General features: G+C 42.3%; 2 protein-coding genes across 2 annotated transcripts; one reads left to right on the forward strand and one right to left on the reverse strand.

Annotated features, from left to right (window-relative positions):
* LOC127346920 (uncharacterized) lies at window positions 1-5,275 on the forward strand. The gene is made up of 9 exons (XM_071829030.1): window positions 1-48; window positions 475-508; window positions 599-696; window positions 846-922; window positions 2,235-2,309; window positions 3,238-3,271; window positions 3,645-3,682; window positions 3,771-3,930; window positions 5,153-5,275. Exons 1-8 carry the CDS (start codon window positions 1-3, stop codon window positions 3,913-3,915), a joined length of 549 nt encoding a protein of 182 aa, XP_071685131.1. The 3' UTR covers window positions 3,916-3,930; window positions 5,153-5,275.
* LOC127346921 (uncharacterized) lies at window positions 4,200-8,910 on the reverse strand. The gene is made up of 7 exons (XM_071829031.1): window positions 8,853-8,910; window positions 7,180-7,262; window positions 6,800-6,894; window positions 6,507-6,570; window positions 5,135-6,049; window positions 4,883-5,035; window positions 4,200-4,699 (listed from the first exon to the last, which is right to left on the reverse strand). The coding sequence occupies exons 1-7, from the start codon at window positions 8,908-8,910 to the stop codon at window positions 4,310-4,312; spliced, it is 1,758 nt and encodes a 585-aa protein (XP_071685132.1). The 3' UTR covers window positions 4,200-4,309.
* Between the last annotated feature and the right edge of the window lie 8,050 nt (window positions 8,911-16,960).

Here is a 16,960-nt window from a genome sequence, read left to right on the forward strand (position 1 = left end):
ATGAGCGCAAGCGTCGCCGTGGTCATTACAACTGATCTACCTTATCAGGTACATGATTTCTGTGAATGCTAGGACAACTATGTTGTAATATGTGTGAAGACAAATATGTGTGTTTATTATCTTACTTTTGTGGACCTGCTAGTAGTACTAGTTAATATTTGGTGCAGGTATGGAATGTGCAACAGCAACAAACCTCACATATTTGGTTAATGCTAATATAGAAATTTCTGAAAAATAGTTGAAACAACACCATCTTTAAGTTGGGGGCTAATACTCTGTCAAAAAAAAAAAGTTGGGGGCTAATACAGCTTTACGATCACAAACTGTGTTTCTAGATGATTATTTTTCCAGTTTTAAGTTGTTCAATATCAGTTAGAGTAGATGGAAAGTTTGTTCACGAGATAAGTACTGATCACAAATTGTGTTTAATGGAGCTTCGCTGTGCAAACAATTTGCCCTACCCTGTGAATGCAGGATCGTCATGTGATGTTTTTTTACATCATACCCAGTATGTTAGTACCATTATGTGATAAAATTAAGAGCTTGCTAACTTCTTCCATTCTGTGTGCCTTTTTTGCCTGGCCTGGTAATTCTTCAGGGTCTTGGGAACAGGATGAGTACCAAAAGTTATTTGATTTGGTGAACCTTGATTTGCGTATGAAAGCTCATCAAAGCAAAAATCCTGATAATCGGAAGGTTTGTAATTTTACCTCTATTGTTGATATTTCAGTCTAGCTTTCATGGTCTGAACTTACTCCGTTCCAGCTTCCATGGTCGTAGCTGTTCATATTGACATGAATCATGATTGAATCTAATGAAGTTGGTTTACTTATTTTCTGTATCAGCTAAGGGATAACATTTCCTGGGAGACCATCAGTGATAAATTAACCACCCGTAATCACAAGAATTGCTGCCTCAAATGGTAAGTATTTCTGTTTGCTTTTTTCGATAAAGAGCATATATTAATATCGCGGAGATACCAATTACACCTAGCCTCTGCAACAACATCATGCCCTAATGGCATAAAGGATGCACACATCCAAAAAAAGAGAGAAGAATTACAAAAAATAAAAGTCCCGCTTCGGAGATCGAAAACTTGAAACATCAACATTGGATCAGTTTCTCCATAAGTGACGCCTCCAAGAAGGAAACAGTGCACAAACGCTGTCGTTGCCCGATCATAGATTTTAGGTTTTCACCCTGAAGAAAGTCCTCACTCTCAAAATAATGCCTTCAATAAGAACATTGCCAGGCACAACCAATTAAGACCAGACCTTAGATTTTCACCCTAAAAGATAGAACTCTGAACTTCTCCTATGCAGTCGCCCCCACATACAAGTCGCTATTTGAAGTCACGAAGCACCAAGCCAATTCCACCTCACCACCAAGATTCGATCACCATTGTTCTTCCACCGATCTCGGCTTTCATGACCTTCTCCGCCAGCACCATGGAATGAAAACGAGCTCCATGATATTAACAACCAGTAGAGCTTCGAAGCGCTCCCTCTGAAACCAAACGGTCAAATAAAAAACATGGGTGCGCACGACCGAAAACACCCAATCCAGCAATCTTCAGTCATTGACCGCACAATGAATTTCGCCGGCAGGGTCTTCCGGAACACGACAATCCAGCCAACCCAGTGGGAAGAAGCTTCCGACCAATCTTCATTTGGCGGGAGAGGAATCCGAGGACCACCACCATTATTCGCAAGACGATCAGCCCCCTCGCTGTCGGTCAACTACCAACCAGATCGGAAGACATGGAGAGGGCAGTCCAGCACGGCCTGACGGCGGGGCGTCGGGGCGGCGCAGAGTACCACTGCGCGGAGGGCGCCGGCAGCGCACCACCCCTTCCTTGTCGCCGATCCGGTGGAGGCTCTCAGGCCCCGGCCACGCCCAGCCGCGCCACCAATGGCCCTCCGCTGCCGCCCACCAACTCCCCTGAACAGCGGCTGAGAAAACCACCTCCCCTGCCCACCGTCGCACCGGACGGATAGGCGCCGCCATCACCGCCAGCGCCGGCGGCAACGGCGGCCAGGAGAGGGAGGAGAGGTGGAGCTCTTAGGGTTGGGGAAGGAGGGATCCTCTGGAGCCGCCGGGGGGAGGTTACTCGGGAGGTCGGGATCTTATTTTCTCACTCAATATGTACTAAACACTATGTACATTGCAATCTTTAATTTACGTTATTCTTTCCCATCTTGTGCTTCTCTACGCACTTTCTGATGCACTTTCAGGTACGATACATTAGCATCTCCGATGGTTAGGAAAGGAATTTGGGCAGATGTTGATGATTATCTACTGGTGGAAGCGTAAGATTCTAGACTCTTATACAGATTTTTTTCACCATTAAAACAATGCATATTATTTGCAACCACAACAACAACAACAACATCAAAGCCTTTTTCCTAAGCAAGTTGGGGTATGCTAGATATGAAACCCAGCAACCGAGTTAAAAAAAAAACTAGTCATTGCTAAGAGTAGGATTTAGCATGCTTAAGCAAGTACCTGTCCATAAATGTATTTCTTCAGTAAGTCCTACCATGAAGGCATGAACTTCAGAAGTAGGAATTTTGGTATAATGATTATGTTGCCTGGTCATGTTTATGTTCTTTTTGTTTGGTCATGCTGTCTATGTTTCTATTGTTCAGGGTCACAACTCACGACGTAATGAGGAAGAATTTAAAGTGGGCAATTTTCCCCTCTATATTCTTAGTAACTTGCGCCAGGTTTAACTTGCATTGTAGGCTTTGTTTGGTTTTAGACTAACTGACCACTGCCATGGGCATATACTGTATCCATCGTACACACTTTTCAGTACTCACCAAATCTGCACATAGGCTTTGCATCAACACAACAAAACACAAGTCCTCTATTTATGTCTTCAGGGGCTAGGAGAGTTGGTTGCAACATGTATATGAACAAAACATGATTTTGATAAGTGAAGTTGTAGAACCCATCTTACAGTCTTATTGATTGTTGGGTTGGTTCATTGCTATTTATTTACATGATATGTTTGGTTTTTAGGCATAGGTTTCTGATATGTGTAGGTGGTCAGGGGTTTAAAGGTCTGGAATAGGTGTGAGTGGTGGTCGTATTCAGTACCAATGGTACGGTAATTGGAGGTTCAGGCCTAGGATAAGAGCTAGAGGCTTGTTGAGGGGTAGCCATGGTTTCAGCTTCACTGGCAATGGTAGGGACATTTGTTGTGGTGTTTCAATGCCTTGTTGCCATGAACAGGCTTCAGAAGGATGATGCTGTCTGCGTTGAAGATGTTGCTGGCCTCTGATCTGGCTAGCAACCTTCAACTGTGCCATGTTCTTGATCACGTAGTAGTTTGGTTAACTTAACCCATTCCTAATTGTATTGAGTCTCGACCAAGTTGTTGTTGACTTCAACAACCCCAAAAGAAATGTTCTAATGCATTGTGATCAAAGTAAGATGGCCTTGTTATTGGAGTACTTGTTGCGAGCTTAATGATCCATGACAATTCAAAGAGTTATTCAATAGAACTGTCATCTTTATCTATTTGGATATACTACCACTAGATCTGACTTTTGTCTAGATGAACAATAGCTAGTGATGTATGCATTTGGATTACACACGAAGTCTAATGAGATCTCATAGCCAACCCTGACATACACCAGTACTGGTTATCTCTCTTTGTGTGCTGGATCGATCACTGGTACTTGGTATTCTGAAATTAATGGATTGTGATGGCATCCTTTTTGTTTGGTTATAATAATGGGGGTATTGTGTTTCGCTCTACTCAGGTCTGGGGAGGTCTGTCGTCAAAGATGGAACCAGATGGTCCGTGGCCTTGGCGGCCACAGGGAGAAGCCTTTCATCGAGCAGCTCGACGTGCTCTCCAGGTGCTACTGCCCAGAAATGATCGAGTACAGGAAACCGGAGGAGTGATGGTCTGTCGAAACTGTATGTCTTGACACAACACCGAGTGTCACACTAATTCTTGCCAATTTAAGTTATCGCATCTGTTATTAAGTGCCCTCTGTTATTAAGTTCTCGCCTCTCCCTGTAAAAACAACTTAAAATTTTGAATATTATGGAATGAAAAAATCAAGTGGAAATAGTACAAAGAAAGATAGATTATTGTGTACTTGACATCAGGTACTTAGCCTCCTGACACCACCATCGCTTAAGATTAGATAAACTCAAGATCATGGATAAAATATGATGGATCTACAACAGCCTACACGACTCGGTGGTTATGAAGTTACAAAATCTGAGCTGATCTTCTTTACATAATATAGCTTATAAATCAAGCTGGGCCCACTTTCCACATCAACTTAACCTAGGTATGTATAAATTTGGGAGTATTGCACCGTTTGCAAGGCTCCCAAACCATGAAGCCAACACTTGAGGGTACTTTTCCCTCGACATGCATTCTAAAAGCCTCAACAGCTCTATTAGCTTCGTCGAGAGCTTCTTTGCCCATGATGTGGCATTTGCCAGGTGGCACAAATACGCTGTCAAAACCAAGGGTGGTGTCGAGCACTAAAACTTGCAGTGACGGGGTGTTCTCGAGAACTTGACATATCAGCTCAACCATGCTCTTCGCGGAGCAAAATCCAGTGATGCACAATCTCTTGAGGCTGTCATGGTGGAACCCTGGAACCCGCCGCATTTCTCGGCTGGAGTCTCCAAGAATCGAATCACGCCTTAAATTTCCATGTTCACCTGCCTGCGTAGGATCAACCAACACTGATGTCACTATCCTCTAACAGCTTGATGTATTGAAGACCTCACAACATCATAATAATGTTCAAAAAATATCTTTAGGTAGCGGAGTAAATGAAAATACATCCAGAGACTGAAAACTGGTGGTTTCAACATGTCAGTGGCTTAAATAGGTTAGCATACTTACAAACAAGTTGAAATATTCCAAGGCAGGCGAAGCTTCTAGAAAAGAAACCAGAGAGAAGAAATCATAGCCTCTGAAATTGTCTCTTCCAGTAAGATAAATATCCAAGTTCTTCAGATGGGGGAATTTGTCAGGCACCATTGGTGTACTGAACGCCTGGAGAAAGATATGCCCAATGGCTAATCATATTCCAATGCCTCTCTTCTAGTTTTAAGTTCCAAAGAAATTGACTACTATAGATGATTCAGTACAAACCTCTCTATATGTTGATAGGGTAAGAGTTTGGAGATTCGAAGCAATCGAGGGAAGCCTGGTCCGAGCGAATTGGACAATACCAGAGTCTGATGAACTACTCACATACATGTTCTTCACCACAGACGAGTCCCCGAATGATATTTTTATGGGGCGCCCTACATAGCTAAAAGTGGAGAGCTTTGGAGCATCACTCTCTATTATCTGTACCATTCTGCAATGTGACACCTCAAGGAAACTCAGATGTTGCAGAAGAGAAGGTATCTTCAAGATAACCATCTCATTGCAACCCGATAGAGACAACTTCTCCAAGGCAAAAGTACTGGCAAGAAAGCACCCAAGTCCCTCCTCGGTGATTCGGACAGAGGACAGGCACACACTCGTCAAGCTTCTCCAGCAACCAGTTCCTGATGTCGGATGAAAATCACAACATAAGAGGAAAAGAGACTCAAGCGAGCTTGTAGCCTCGTCGGAGAAAAGCGAGCATGAAAAGTTGTATGCCAGGTCTGAAGGCAGATAAACACCAAGTTCCATGATTCCAGGCTTAACAGCAAGTTTAAGCCAGCTTTCCACATAATCAGCTGTTATGACATCACGACAAGCGCGAAGATTAAGCTCAAGAGTCCTCACACCAACACCAGAGTGGTTCTGAAGAATGTGGTTGACTCTGTCAACAACATTCTTTGCTCTTCCTTCGTCTTCTCTGTGCTGATGCTTATTCAAGCCCAATGCTGACTCCACCACATTCTTTGCTCTTCCTTCGTCTTCTCTGTGCTGATGCTTATTCAAGCCCAATGTTTCCAGATTGAATGTGAGGTTAGGAAAGCATCTCCAGGAACTTCGAAATCGATGAGATACACATGCAGCACGAGCAGCATCCCGTAGTGGCACAAGAGAATGTATATAGCTCAAGATATCCTGCAAAAACATGCTTCAAAAGTTCACCATTGCAATTCCGATAGCAGTGCAAGCTTCAGTCATATTTTTATACATGCTTGTCGGTGCATTATAATTGCGCACTACGAAGAATAAGCACGTAGACTTTGGTATGTTCATTACAGTGTGCAAGCCCTTCTCTCTGCTTTGGCAGTTTGTAATTAATATACACAAATGACCAGATGTCTGAGGTGGTGTCAAATGCACGTCCGCCCAACAAACATCAATTTCCCAAATAAAACATCCTTCGGAAGAGCAAAGTTATAGTGTCCAGTGTAATCTCCTCTAACTGACATCCATGGTTTTTACACTAATTTACCCATATCAGTTTCAGATGTCCAGTGTAATTATAAATTACAATATTGAATTACAGATCACCAAATTTTAAAAGTTTAATTGCATCAATTCCAATAAGTTCATTATTCATGACACTTGCTACCAGCAGTGCCTCGTCTGCCAACAGAGATAATGTGCAGAGATAGTTCAATGCAGGAGTATTAAAACTGCGTTAAGCACATTAGGTCTTTTCGCAATAACAATGGTAACAAGTTAGAGGAGAGAACTCCTAACATACTAGTCAATCGTGTCATGATTTCTTGGGAGGATATGACATATGAGCCCATTTGCAGATTCTAACAACTACCATCCAGATGAACAGAGTATATATAGCAATGCTAATCTTCTAGATGAGATTATATTATATTTCTTGGGAATCAGCACACTGTTGTATACCTCTGGAAGTTTATCAAGACTTGTTTTTTCAGAACCTTCAAAAATGTCCGGAGGGCCATGTACTGTAACTGAAGAATCTCTGGATCCATGGTTATCTGCAACATAGAGATGTCATAACACAGAACAGCACTCAAGAGGCCAAGACTAGCGACTACACTTGGTAAAATAGCCCAGTTTTGCCCAAATAGACTAATCATCAAGAACAGAAATTGTAAGTTACTCATCATCAGAAGAATTCTCTCTTTTCTGGGCGGGTCCACATGCAGCATAGGAAATACAATTTACACATACTGCAGTACACATGAACTATCATCTGCTGTTTCAGAAAGCAGATGAGAGAACGAGCTGAAATTAAGGGGAACGATATCGCGTAGATCTACCATCCTCCCTCCAGAGCCTGTCTTGCTGGCGAGGAGAGGCGGTGCTGAGCCAGTGAGGCGCCTGTGGTCGGCGGGCGTGCTCTCTATTAAATTGATGCACCAGTTAAGTTTTCTAAAAGTTCGTTGGAAAGGAATAACTATTTTTATACTCCCTCCTATTCATATTATTTGACTCAACTTTATCAAGATACGGATGTATCTAGTTAACAAATGCATCTAGATACATTTATATCTAGACAAAATTGAGTCAATTAATATGATTTGGAGGGAGTATTAAAATTGTGATAGGTGGGTGGAAAGGGATAACTATTTTTATTAAAATTGCGGTTGGTGGGGTTTGAGCTTGAAAACTCCTGCTTTGATATCATATTGAATTGATGTACTAGCCAAAATTTTCAGAAGTCTAAACTGATGGAAAAGGCTAGACTATATTTTAACATGCTGAATCTGGACCTAGTCCAAATATAGGCGTGTGGGCACGATCTGGTCGGCGGGTGACAACCGTGCGCGTGGTCTGGTGTACTCATATGTTCTCATTGCGGATAGCGACTTGGTGTAGTCTTGCAACAGAAGATGGGTGCCCGTTCGGAGCGGGCTCTCCTCGCGGCAGTGGCGACCGTGTGGATGGCATGACCATTGTTGCGAAGCTTGGCTAGTTGGTGGTGGTTGGAGGGAGAACAAAGGCAGGCCGCCCCCAGGTTGCATCCTCCTAAGACGGATGGCGCCGATGCGGGTGTTGCATCCTCCGGAGACAGAATGGCACCGTTGCGGATGTTGCATCCTCCCATACAGTGCATGAAGAGGAAGGAAGGCTGCCAGCGCGTCGGGCTTGCCTGGGAGGTGCGATCAGCCGTCGAGCCAGGGGCAGCGGGAGTGCAGCGGTGGCTGACTGGTTCGTGGTTGCTTGTGTAGGAGAGACTACCGGTGAAAGACGTACTCCGGTTGTGGCTGGAGTCGTTGGCGGTGGCACCTACGTGCGTCGTTTTCTTGTTGGAGGCAGCGACGTAGCAACTCCCATCTACCTTTTCCTAACCTCCTCCACGGGAAACCCTAGATCTGGTCTTCAAGATCGGAAGATGGCAACGACGTCGAGTTCCCTCTTAGGGCATGTTCAATGCTGAGCGACTTGCTCAGACGCTTGAGCCAAGAAAAAAAAGGATACTAATCCTGGTGTCAGACAAAGGAGTCCATGGCTCCAACGCAGGCCTCCTGGCGCTTATATACTATTTCTAACGACCCCTCCGATTTTTCTGCGGCAAGACAAATTACAACAAGCGTTGGGCGCAGGATTTTGCGTCGATGCTTCTAGTTAAGTACCTATCGGTCAGGATCGGATGACAAAATCGCCGAACGGCCGGGAAGAAATTCCTAGCTCCCTGGATAAGAGTCTCCGTTGTACATGCCCTTAGGAGCATCATCTTCATCTTGGAGGTGCCTCCAGTCAGAGAGACTCGTGGCTCGCGAGGGCGTGCGGCAGTTGCAACCGGAACAGTCTCATATGGCTATCATACAATCGAGATAACAGAGAAGATGAAAAACTGGGATGCAGAAGCACAAACTTGTTTGGAGTAGCCGCAACATCGTCCTCCTACACATGGCGTTTCCGGTCCCCTTTGATCTTGGTTTCCGGCTTGAGAGAGGTGGGCGATGCAAAGGCTGTCGTGTAAACAAACCGGGAGGAAAACGGCCACGAAGAGGCCGCGCCGGTGACGGCGGCGACGGCGGCGCCATTGGGTGTGCTGTGAGGCGAGAGCAGGCTCGAGTCTTCGCTAGGTTAAGTGGCCAAGAACTCGGTCAGATTGCCTTTTGAGAATAGGCGAAAGCTTACCTTACCCTTCAACTTTTCTGAAATCCATCTAAAAAAAAAAAAACTTTTCTGAAATCTGAAATCAACCCGTACTTCATGTACCGTACACGGCCGTACCTCTTCGTCGCTAACCGGGTGGGAGCTTCTTGGCACGGTTCCTCCGTCCCCACGTCAAAAACAGAAGAAGAAAAGAAAAATAGTTCCTCCGTTCCGATCCGGAAATGAGATCGCTCGGTCCGATCCAGACTCGAATTCAGGCACACGACCGCACGAGAAAGGAGCCCTCCCTTCGTTTCATTCGGAGTAAAAGAATGTTTTTTTTTTGGAAGAGAAGAGTGGAGGTTTTAAGGTTTTAGGGAACTGTGACCAGTAGACGGAAAAAAGTGGATTTCTAAATTTTCTATGTTGTTCAATTGACTAAGTTTTTTTTTTTTTGCGAGAAATCCACCGATCTATTAATAATCTTTACTATTAAATCTTTACTATTAAATGAGAGTTGGTCGTTTGACACTCAACGCAATTTGATGGTCGTCATTGAAACCATCTCATCCGTCCAATCAATCTCACTGTTTCCGCTTCGTTGGATCTAATTTCGTAGCAATCATGGTATCATCAATCACGCCATCGATCAATTAGGAAAGATATATTTTCTTACCTCGGAAAAAAATCACAACCATCACGGTACAAATGAAGTTGGAAACGATGGTAATTAGGCTACAAATTAATTAGGAAAGATACATTTCCTCTTCTTATTCCACGCTTCCTTTCTCTCAGATTCGATGCGGTAGATATGGATCCCATTATGTCACGCCGCCTGTCGTGCAGATCCGTCGCCACGGGGTTCTATCCATAGCCATCGTCCTCAAAGACCCGTTGCCCTGACGCGGTGCTCCGATGAGCCACCACCCGACCCCGTTTCGTCGGCCTTCTTGGAGATACGTTTCCCAGCCGTCAAAGATCGATTCTCTTCATCGTGCTGAAGCCCCGCCCGTAGCCATCAACCTTGAGGCTCCATCGTCCGCGGTCCGCCGTCCGCCGCCGTCTGCGTGTTGAAGGTCCTCCGATCGGCATCCTCCTGCAGCGAACCTCTACCCTCTCCTCAGTCACCGTCTACACCGCTCTCACGTGTCCTCCTAATCTCCAAGCAAAGTGCGGTGTCTCTCTAGCTCTCTCTTGTTCTGTGTGTGGATCCAGAAATAGCTTGCTTTTAGCTGCAATCTGATGTGTTGTGAATGAAAAAATAGGGCTAAAGTTACCTATGCCATTATCTAATTTTCTGTGATATAATTTGGTTTGGTCTCATATGTATTGATGATTAGAATATATACGTGATGATGTTTGGGATCAGGTACACATATGGTCTTCAATTTATTTATTGGATGGATGAGTTGGCTTCTCATTGTGTAAAAAAGGTTGTGTTTATGAATATCTATCACTATTATCTTCACGGTGTAAACATTGATATGTTTTATTTGTTTAGACGATTCACTTGGCAAAAAATATGATTTGGCCACTCTTCCACCTCTCAAAACATTGACGTGCAGGGATGTGGTCAGTGACATAAGATGAACAGGAGAGCAGACCACTTGCAGGTGTGCACATTCCGTGCAAATATTTTGCTTCAGCTGCCTAAACCTTGGGCGTTAGCTTTATATAATTAAGGTTGAAAGTTAATTAAACACTATTGCACGTTCCTATGTAACTAAAAGAACAATTTTGATTATGTATATGTATCCTTCCAATTTTTGATGTCAGATACATAAGTGTTGAAATGATTTTTAGGTAGTAGAAAGCATTGTGCTGTGCTTCGGAATTCTTTTTGTTCTTCTCAGTGGTCAGAATAATTTGATGACGTTTCAAAGTAATATGGCATAGGTAATATGATGTTTACTAACTATCAGCTAGCAGCACAACTTTGCACATTGGAGACGACGCAGCCCTTTTGATAGTGGCGCTAAACAGGAGTCTGCACTTCAGTTTGGTTCATGAGTCTATTATATTACTATCTTTAAAACTTCACCCCAAGGATTTACTTCACTCATGTATCTTCTTTTGTTTGGAAACTAGATAGTCTTCCTGAAAAGACGGATGAGTTTCAGAAGATTCAGGAGGCCCCATGGTTTCTCTTGAAGATCATCGGGAAGATCTAAAAAATGATGACATGAAGAGTCCGAAATTCAAAACTGATAGGTAGCGTCTTAAAACTACCACATGCCCACTGTCATTTGTTTCGGATCATTAAAAGTTTCAGCACATGTCATGAGTACGTTTGTAAAATCTTGGTTATGAGAGGCCTGATATGTTGTCATTCAGTAAGTTGTTGCCACTTAGTAATGTATCATCATATAATAGGTGGAGAGTATTTATTTTAAGGATGAGAGCAAGAATTATATTTACCCTTCATGCTATAACATTATTTTGGAATTTTGTACAAAACAATCTGGATGTTATTCTTTGTGCTATTATAATAAAGGCATGGGAAGTTTATCTTACAATATTCAATTCAAATACACGATGAAGAAATATGATTTTGACACTATAATATGCTACTTTGTGTACCACTATGATTACTCTTTCTGACTAAACTACATTTGGGAACTGAATTTACAGGTGTCCATCATGTGTAAGCACATCTCCAAATTGTACCGGCTAACTGGCTAAGTTCCCTACTAGGTTTCCCCTATTGGAAATTTAAGCCACCAAGAGTCCATCATGTGTAAGCACATCTCCAAACTGTAGCAGCTAACTGGCTAAGTTACCTACTTGGTTTCTTGTACATATTTCAGACAAGGACTCTTGTTGGCTTAAATTTCAATGATATTGGTTCAGTGTAGCATTATCAGGTTGTAGAAGAGGAAGAGAATGCAACCAGGGTGCTATGCTGCTAATTGCTACGCTGAGGAAGCCCAATCGACGTTACGTGCAGAGATTAATGGTAAATGGTAGAAACTGACAGTTATAAAGTTTTACTCGCTTGTATATCGTGCCATGTGTTTATGTATGTCATGAATGACCAATGGTGCTTGGACTATATGGCAGCGGAATTGCTTGGCAACACCTGAAATTCCCAAAACCATTTTGATCAATTGTTGTTGAGACTACGCATAAATTTTTAAATGCTCCAAAAAATAATCAATGTATCACTTTGACTTTGTGTTCAGTAGTTGGAATGACAAATTTATCATTTTTATGTTTTTACCTCAGGATCAAGGCTGGATTGCTTTGGTTGTATGCTTCATAACTGAACAGAATATTACTTCCATGACTAAATATCTGCTGATGCACACTTTCAGCAAGTATTTCTGATGCATACAGGTTGGTATTTAAATTGTCTATATATGTTGTTGGCAAGGAATCTATGTACTCCTGTATGTTGTTCGCAAGGAGTATCACTTTTCAAGTTGTCTCCTGTAGTTATTACAATATACTCCCGTTTTAATGTATCCATATACGATTTTAAAGGAACCGATGGATAAGGATATCCGATTCTGAAGTGGTGCTCCGGATATGGTATAGGATACGGTATAGAAAATAGCATGCGGATATGGATTATCCAAAAATTTAATTAGGATAATCCGAAGGTTTGAAAGACCAATCTTGAAAGGTTAGTAGTTATTAAGTTACCAAATTCATTTGGTGAGCATATTTATATCTAAATTTCTAACAATGCTTGAGTTTTAGCCATTATATCACTTTCTTCTTAACCGCACAAGACTAAAATTTTAAATCTCCCGCAATATTTGGAAGAACTATAACTATCTACCGATGAGAGCAAATACCCGACTATTTTTTGTTTCCGGTCCGAGTCCACTCCATTTCCGATTCGAAACCGCACACCGATATATCCGCGTTCGAATCCGAAACCAATCAATATCCGCTCTGATCCGAATCCGAGAAAATATATATGTTAGAGGATATGCTATAAGCAAAATCCGATTCGATTCGATCCGATCCGTTTACACCCCTAAATTTTATGTCATATATTTTACTATTTTGTGTAAAAAATTGATCAAATTTGAAAATGTTTGAATTTCATTAAAGAAAAACTTATCTTATTTATGGGCGGAGGGAGTATGTACGCGTAATTTTATGTTTTGATTAACGTCTTATCTCGTACTTTGGCAAAAAATTCTTCCCTGCTAAAATAAAGTTTTCCTCCTTATTCATTAAGTGTGTTCAGTTCATACCTTATTTCAAACACTTATTTTAGAGAATATTTCAAAGTTCAAAGTATAAAAAATAAAATGGTGTAGTTTCTGTTTCAGACATTTGGAAGCGACGTGGATATTATTTTGCCCCGTAGCAACGCACGGGCATTCAACTAGTCATCAACAGTAGTACAAATAACCCAAAAAGTAAAGAAAATTACAAATTGGTATTCGGACCACCTAGCGACGACTACAAACACTAGCACGAGCCGAAGGCGCGCCGCTGTCCTCGCCCCTCCATCGCCGGAGTCAGGCAAAGCTTGTCGTAGTAGAGCTTGTTGTAGTAGACAGACGGGAAGTCGTCGTGCTAAGGTCCCAAAGGACCAGCGCACCAGAGCAGCAACCATCGCCAATGATGACAACCGTAAATCGGAGGAGACTATCATGAAACCACACCAACAAACATGAAAACCGACCGGATCCCACCAGATCCGACGGGCACACAACTCCACGCGCCCTCCGACAGCGCTAGATGCACCACCGGAGCGAGGATAGGGCGGGGAGGACCTTATTCTGACTTCAGGATGTAGCCGCCGCCTCACCATCCCAAAAAAGAGACTGAAAAGCAAACTAAATTAAGAACAGAAACTCCCCGCCGACGAGGGACCGTGGTCAACCACACCTCCAAGGCCCCAAGGCCACCGGAGGCGGAGTGGACCGGCGGTATCGCCGGCGAGGAGGACGAAACCCTAGATGGGTTTTTTTTGCCTTTTTTCCGCCGCCTCCTGGATCCCTTGGCACCGTCAATTGACTAAGTTTTATGAGCTCAATGTTATGTATAGTTCATACAAATTAAGAACAAGCCATATATAAATTAGGAACAAACCAATATCATTGTACGCCAGGTCAAAAAAAAAAAATCATTGTACGGAGTATAATAGTTCATGCAAATCGATATGGTATCGTAATAGTTTCATACAAATTCATAGCATAGTATGATACAAATCCATAGTATAGTGTAGTCTCATACAAATCTGTAGCTTCTCCACTTGATCAAACGAAGCCGACATTGTAACTCAAAACAAACATGTGCCACCTCATAAATTTGTTTCCAAAATATTTACTGTGTTTGCTTAACTCCACCCCAAGATTTAAAAAATCACTTCATCATTTCATGCGAAGTACAATAAGTTGTCTTTATCCTCCTATCATTTAGGTTATAGACGGCGGAAGTTGGAAAAAAGAGGGTGTCTTATAAGTTTTTGGGTTAAGCGTATACCTCCGACAGGGACACGTGCGTGTTAATATAGAGGCAATTACAAAGATTGATACAGTTTGTGATTCTACCAGATATTCCTTGGTACCTAAGGTAGCTATACATGGAAGGATACTAGGAGATCTTCAACCAACATCATAACCCTATCGTTTTACAACACACGCCACGATTACATCGTTTAACATCCTCCCTCAATCACAACTTATCTAAGTTGAGATTGGGTCTAAAACCTTCAAGCTGTCTCTTTGACAAAGGTTTTGTAAACCCATCAGCAACTTGATCACATGTAGGAATAAATCTGATATCTAATAGCTTATTAGCTACTCTTTCTCGGACAAAATGATAATTCACTTTGTTTTGCGAAACACGGTACATACGTAGACGCTCACATGTACGTACATACACTCACCCCTATGAACGCACACACAACCTACCCCTATAAGCTTCTTCGATAGACTGCATCCAAGAAACTTTCTCCAACGGGTCCTGAGATTAGGTGCCTCGCTGTCGATGGGAATGGTCGCCTCCCACTGAAGAATATTCCACCTTTAATGAGACACCAAACTGTTAAACCTGGGGTTTGAACTTTAGTGATCTGGGGGTGCCACTGCCCTCCTAACCACCCAACCATAGGTTGGTTCTCATGATAATTCACTTTAATATGCTTGGTTCTTGCATGAAACACAAGATTTACCGAAAGATATGTGACTCCCCAATTGTCACGCCATAAAAAAGCTGACTTTGGATGACTGATACCCTAGCTCTGTAAATAAAGTTTGAACCCATATTAACTTAGTTGTCGCATTCACCAGAGATTTATATTTAGCTTCAGTGCTTGATCTAGACAATATTGACTGATTACGTGCACTCCAGGAAATAAGATTGCATCCTAGAAAAACATCAAATCCTCCTGTAGATCTCCTATCATCTGGGCAGCCTGCCCAATCTGCATCGGAGAATGCGCTGACCAAGGTAGACTCCGATTTCACAAGACGAAGTCCAAGATTCATAGTATGTTTAAGATACCTCTATCCAGTGTAACGTGGTAGGTGCATGTAAGAACTGACAAACTTTATTAACAGAAAAAGATATATCTGGACGTGTCAAAGTAACATAGTGTAGCGCACCAACAATGCTCCTATACCTAGTAGCATCACCATCATTAAGCGGTTCTCCTTCATTGAGAGATAATTTTTTGGATGTTGAGAGTGGGGTGGTAACAGCTTTACAGTCCCCCATGCCAACACGGTGCAAAACATCCGAAATATAAGTCTGCTGAGATAATATAATACCATTGGACACATGTTTGACCTCAATGCCAAGAAAATAATGAAGGTGTCCAAGGTCTTTGAGCACAAAATCCTGCGCAAATCCTTAAGAACAGCATCAACAGCCGCAAGTGACAATTATATCATCAACATATATGAGCATAAAATTGTAACACCATGTTTACGATAGAAGAACAATGAGGTGGCAGCTTTGGAGGCAAGAAATCCAAGATCGTGAAGTTACAGGACAATCGTGAATACCATGCGCAAGGAGTCTATTTGAGACCATATAGGACTTTATCAAGCTTGCATACATAACCAGGAGTGTGAGGATGCTCGTACCCAGGAGGTTGCCCCATATAAACATCTTCTTCCAGAACGCTATGAAGAAACACATTATTCACATCTAACTGACGTATCACTCAATTGTTAGACACAACTAGTGATAGAATGACGCGACTAGTAGCATCTTTAACCACTGATGACCCACAAGTATAGGGGGTGTATCGTAGTACTTTCGATAAATAAGAGTGTTGAACCCAACGAGGAGCAGAAGGTGTTGACAAGCAGTTTCGATGAAGGATTCACTGTAAATGCTCACAGACAAGTATTCAGGGGGTTTTGATATAGCAGATAAATAAAGTATGAGTAAGTAAAATGCGAGAGAAATAATTGCAGCGAGTGGCCCAATCCTTTTTAGCACAAAGGACAAGCCGGTTTGTTTACTTATAATGACCAAACGTTCTTGAGGACACACGGGAATTTAGTCTAGTGCTTTCGCTTCATACAGCTAATTAATCTTCATTGTTTTGATAAGTGTTGTGTGGGTGAACCTATGCTAATGCACCGCCCTTCCTAGGACTAATACATACTTGTGATTATACCCCTTGCAAGCATCCGCAACTACAAGAAAGTAATTAAGATAAATCTAACCACAGCCTTAAACTCTGAGATCCTGCTATCCCTCCTGCATCGATATACCAACGGGAGTTTAGGTTTCTGTCACTCCGGCAACCCCACGATTAGCAAACGAGTACAAGATGTATTCCCCTAGGCCCATAAAGGTGAAGTATCATGTAGTCGACGTTCACATGACACCACTAGAAGAATAACACCACAACTTAAATATCATAACATTGAATATTACTCAACCATAATTCACTACTAACATTTAGACTTCACCCATGTCCTCAAGAACTAAACGAACTACTCACAAGACATCATATGGAACATGATCAGAGGTGATATGATGATGAATAACAATCTGAACATAAATCTTGGT

This window comes from Lolium perenne, chromosome 4 (assembly GCF_019359855.2).
Source record: "Lolium perenne isolate Kyuss_39 chromosome 4, Kyuss_2.0, whole genome shotgun sequence".
Classification (NCBI taxonomy): domain Eukaryota; kingdom Viridiplantae; phylum Streptophyta; class Magnoliopsida; order Poales; family Poaceae; genus Lolium; species Lolium perenne.

Bases quoted from the DNA above. Each gene is read 5' to 3' on its own strand.
- LOC127346920 (XM_071829030.1), top strand. From the start codon at position 1: ATGAGCGCAAGCGTCGCCGTGGTCATTACAACTGATCTACCTTATCAG. The intron at 49-474 runs GTACATGATTTC...CTGTGAATGCAG, and splicing joins CAACTGATCTACCTTATCAG to GATCGTCATGTGATGTTTTT. The intron at 3,683-3,770 runs GTACTTGGTATT...CGCTCTACTCAG, and splicing joins GTGTGCTGGATCGATCACTG to GTCTGGGGAGGTCTGTCGTC.
- LOC127346921 (XM_071829031.1), bottom strand. From the start codon at position 8,910: ATGGCGCCGCCGTCGCCGCCGTCACCGGCGCGGCCTCTTCGTGGCCGT. The intron at 6,050-6,506 runs GTAGCAAGTGTC...ATGTTTTTGCAG, and splicing joins TGGCAGACGAGGCACTGCTG to GATATCTTGAGCTATATACA. The intron at 4,700-4,882 runs GTAAGTATGCTA...GATCCTACGCAG, and splicing joins TGGAATATTTCAACTTGTTT to GCAGGTGAACATGGAAATTT.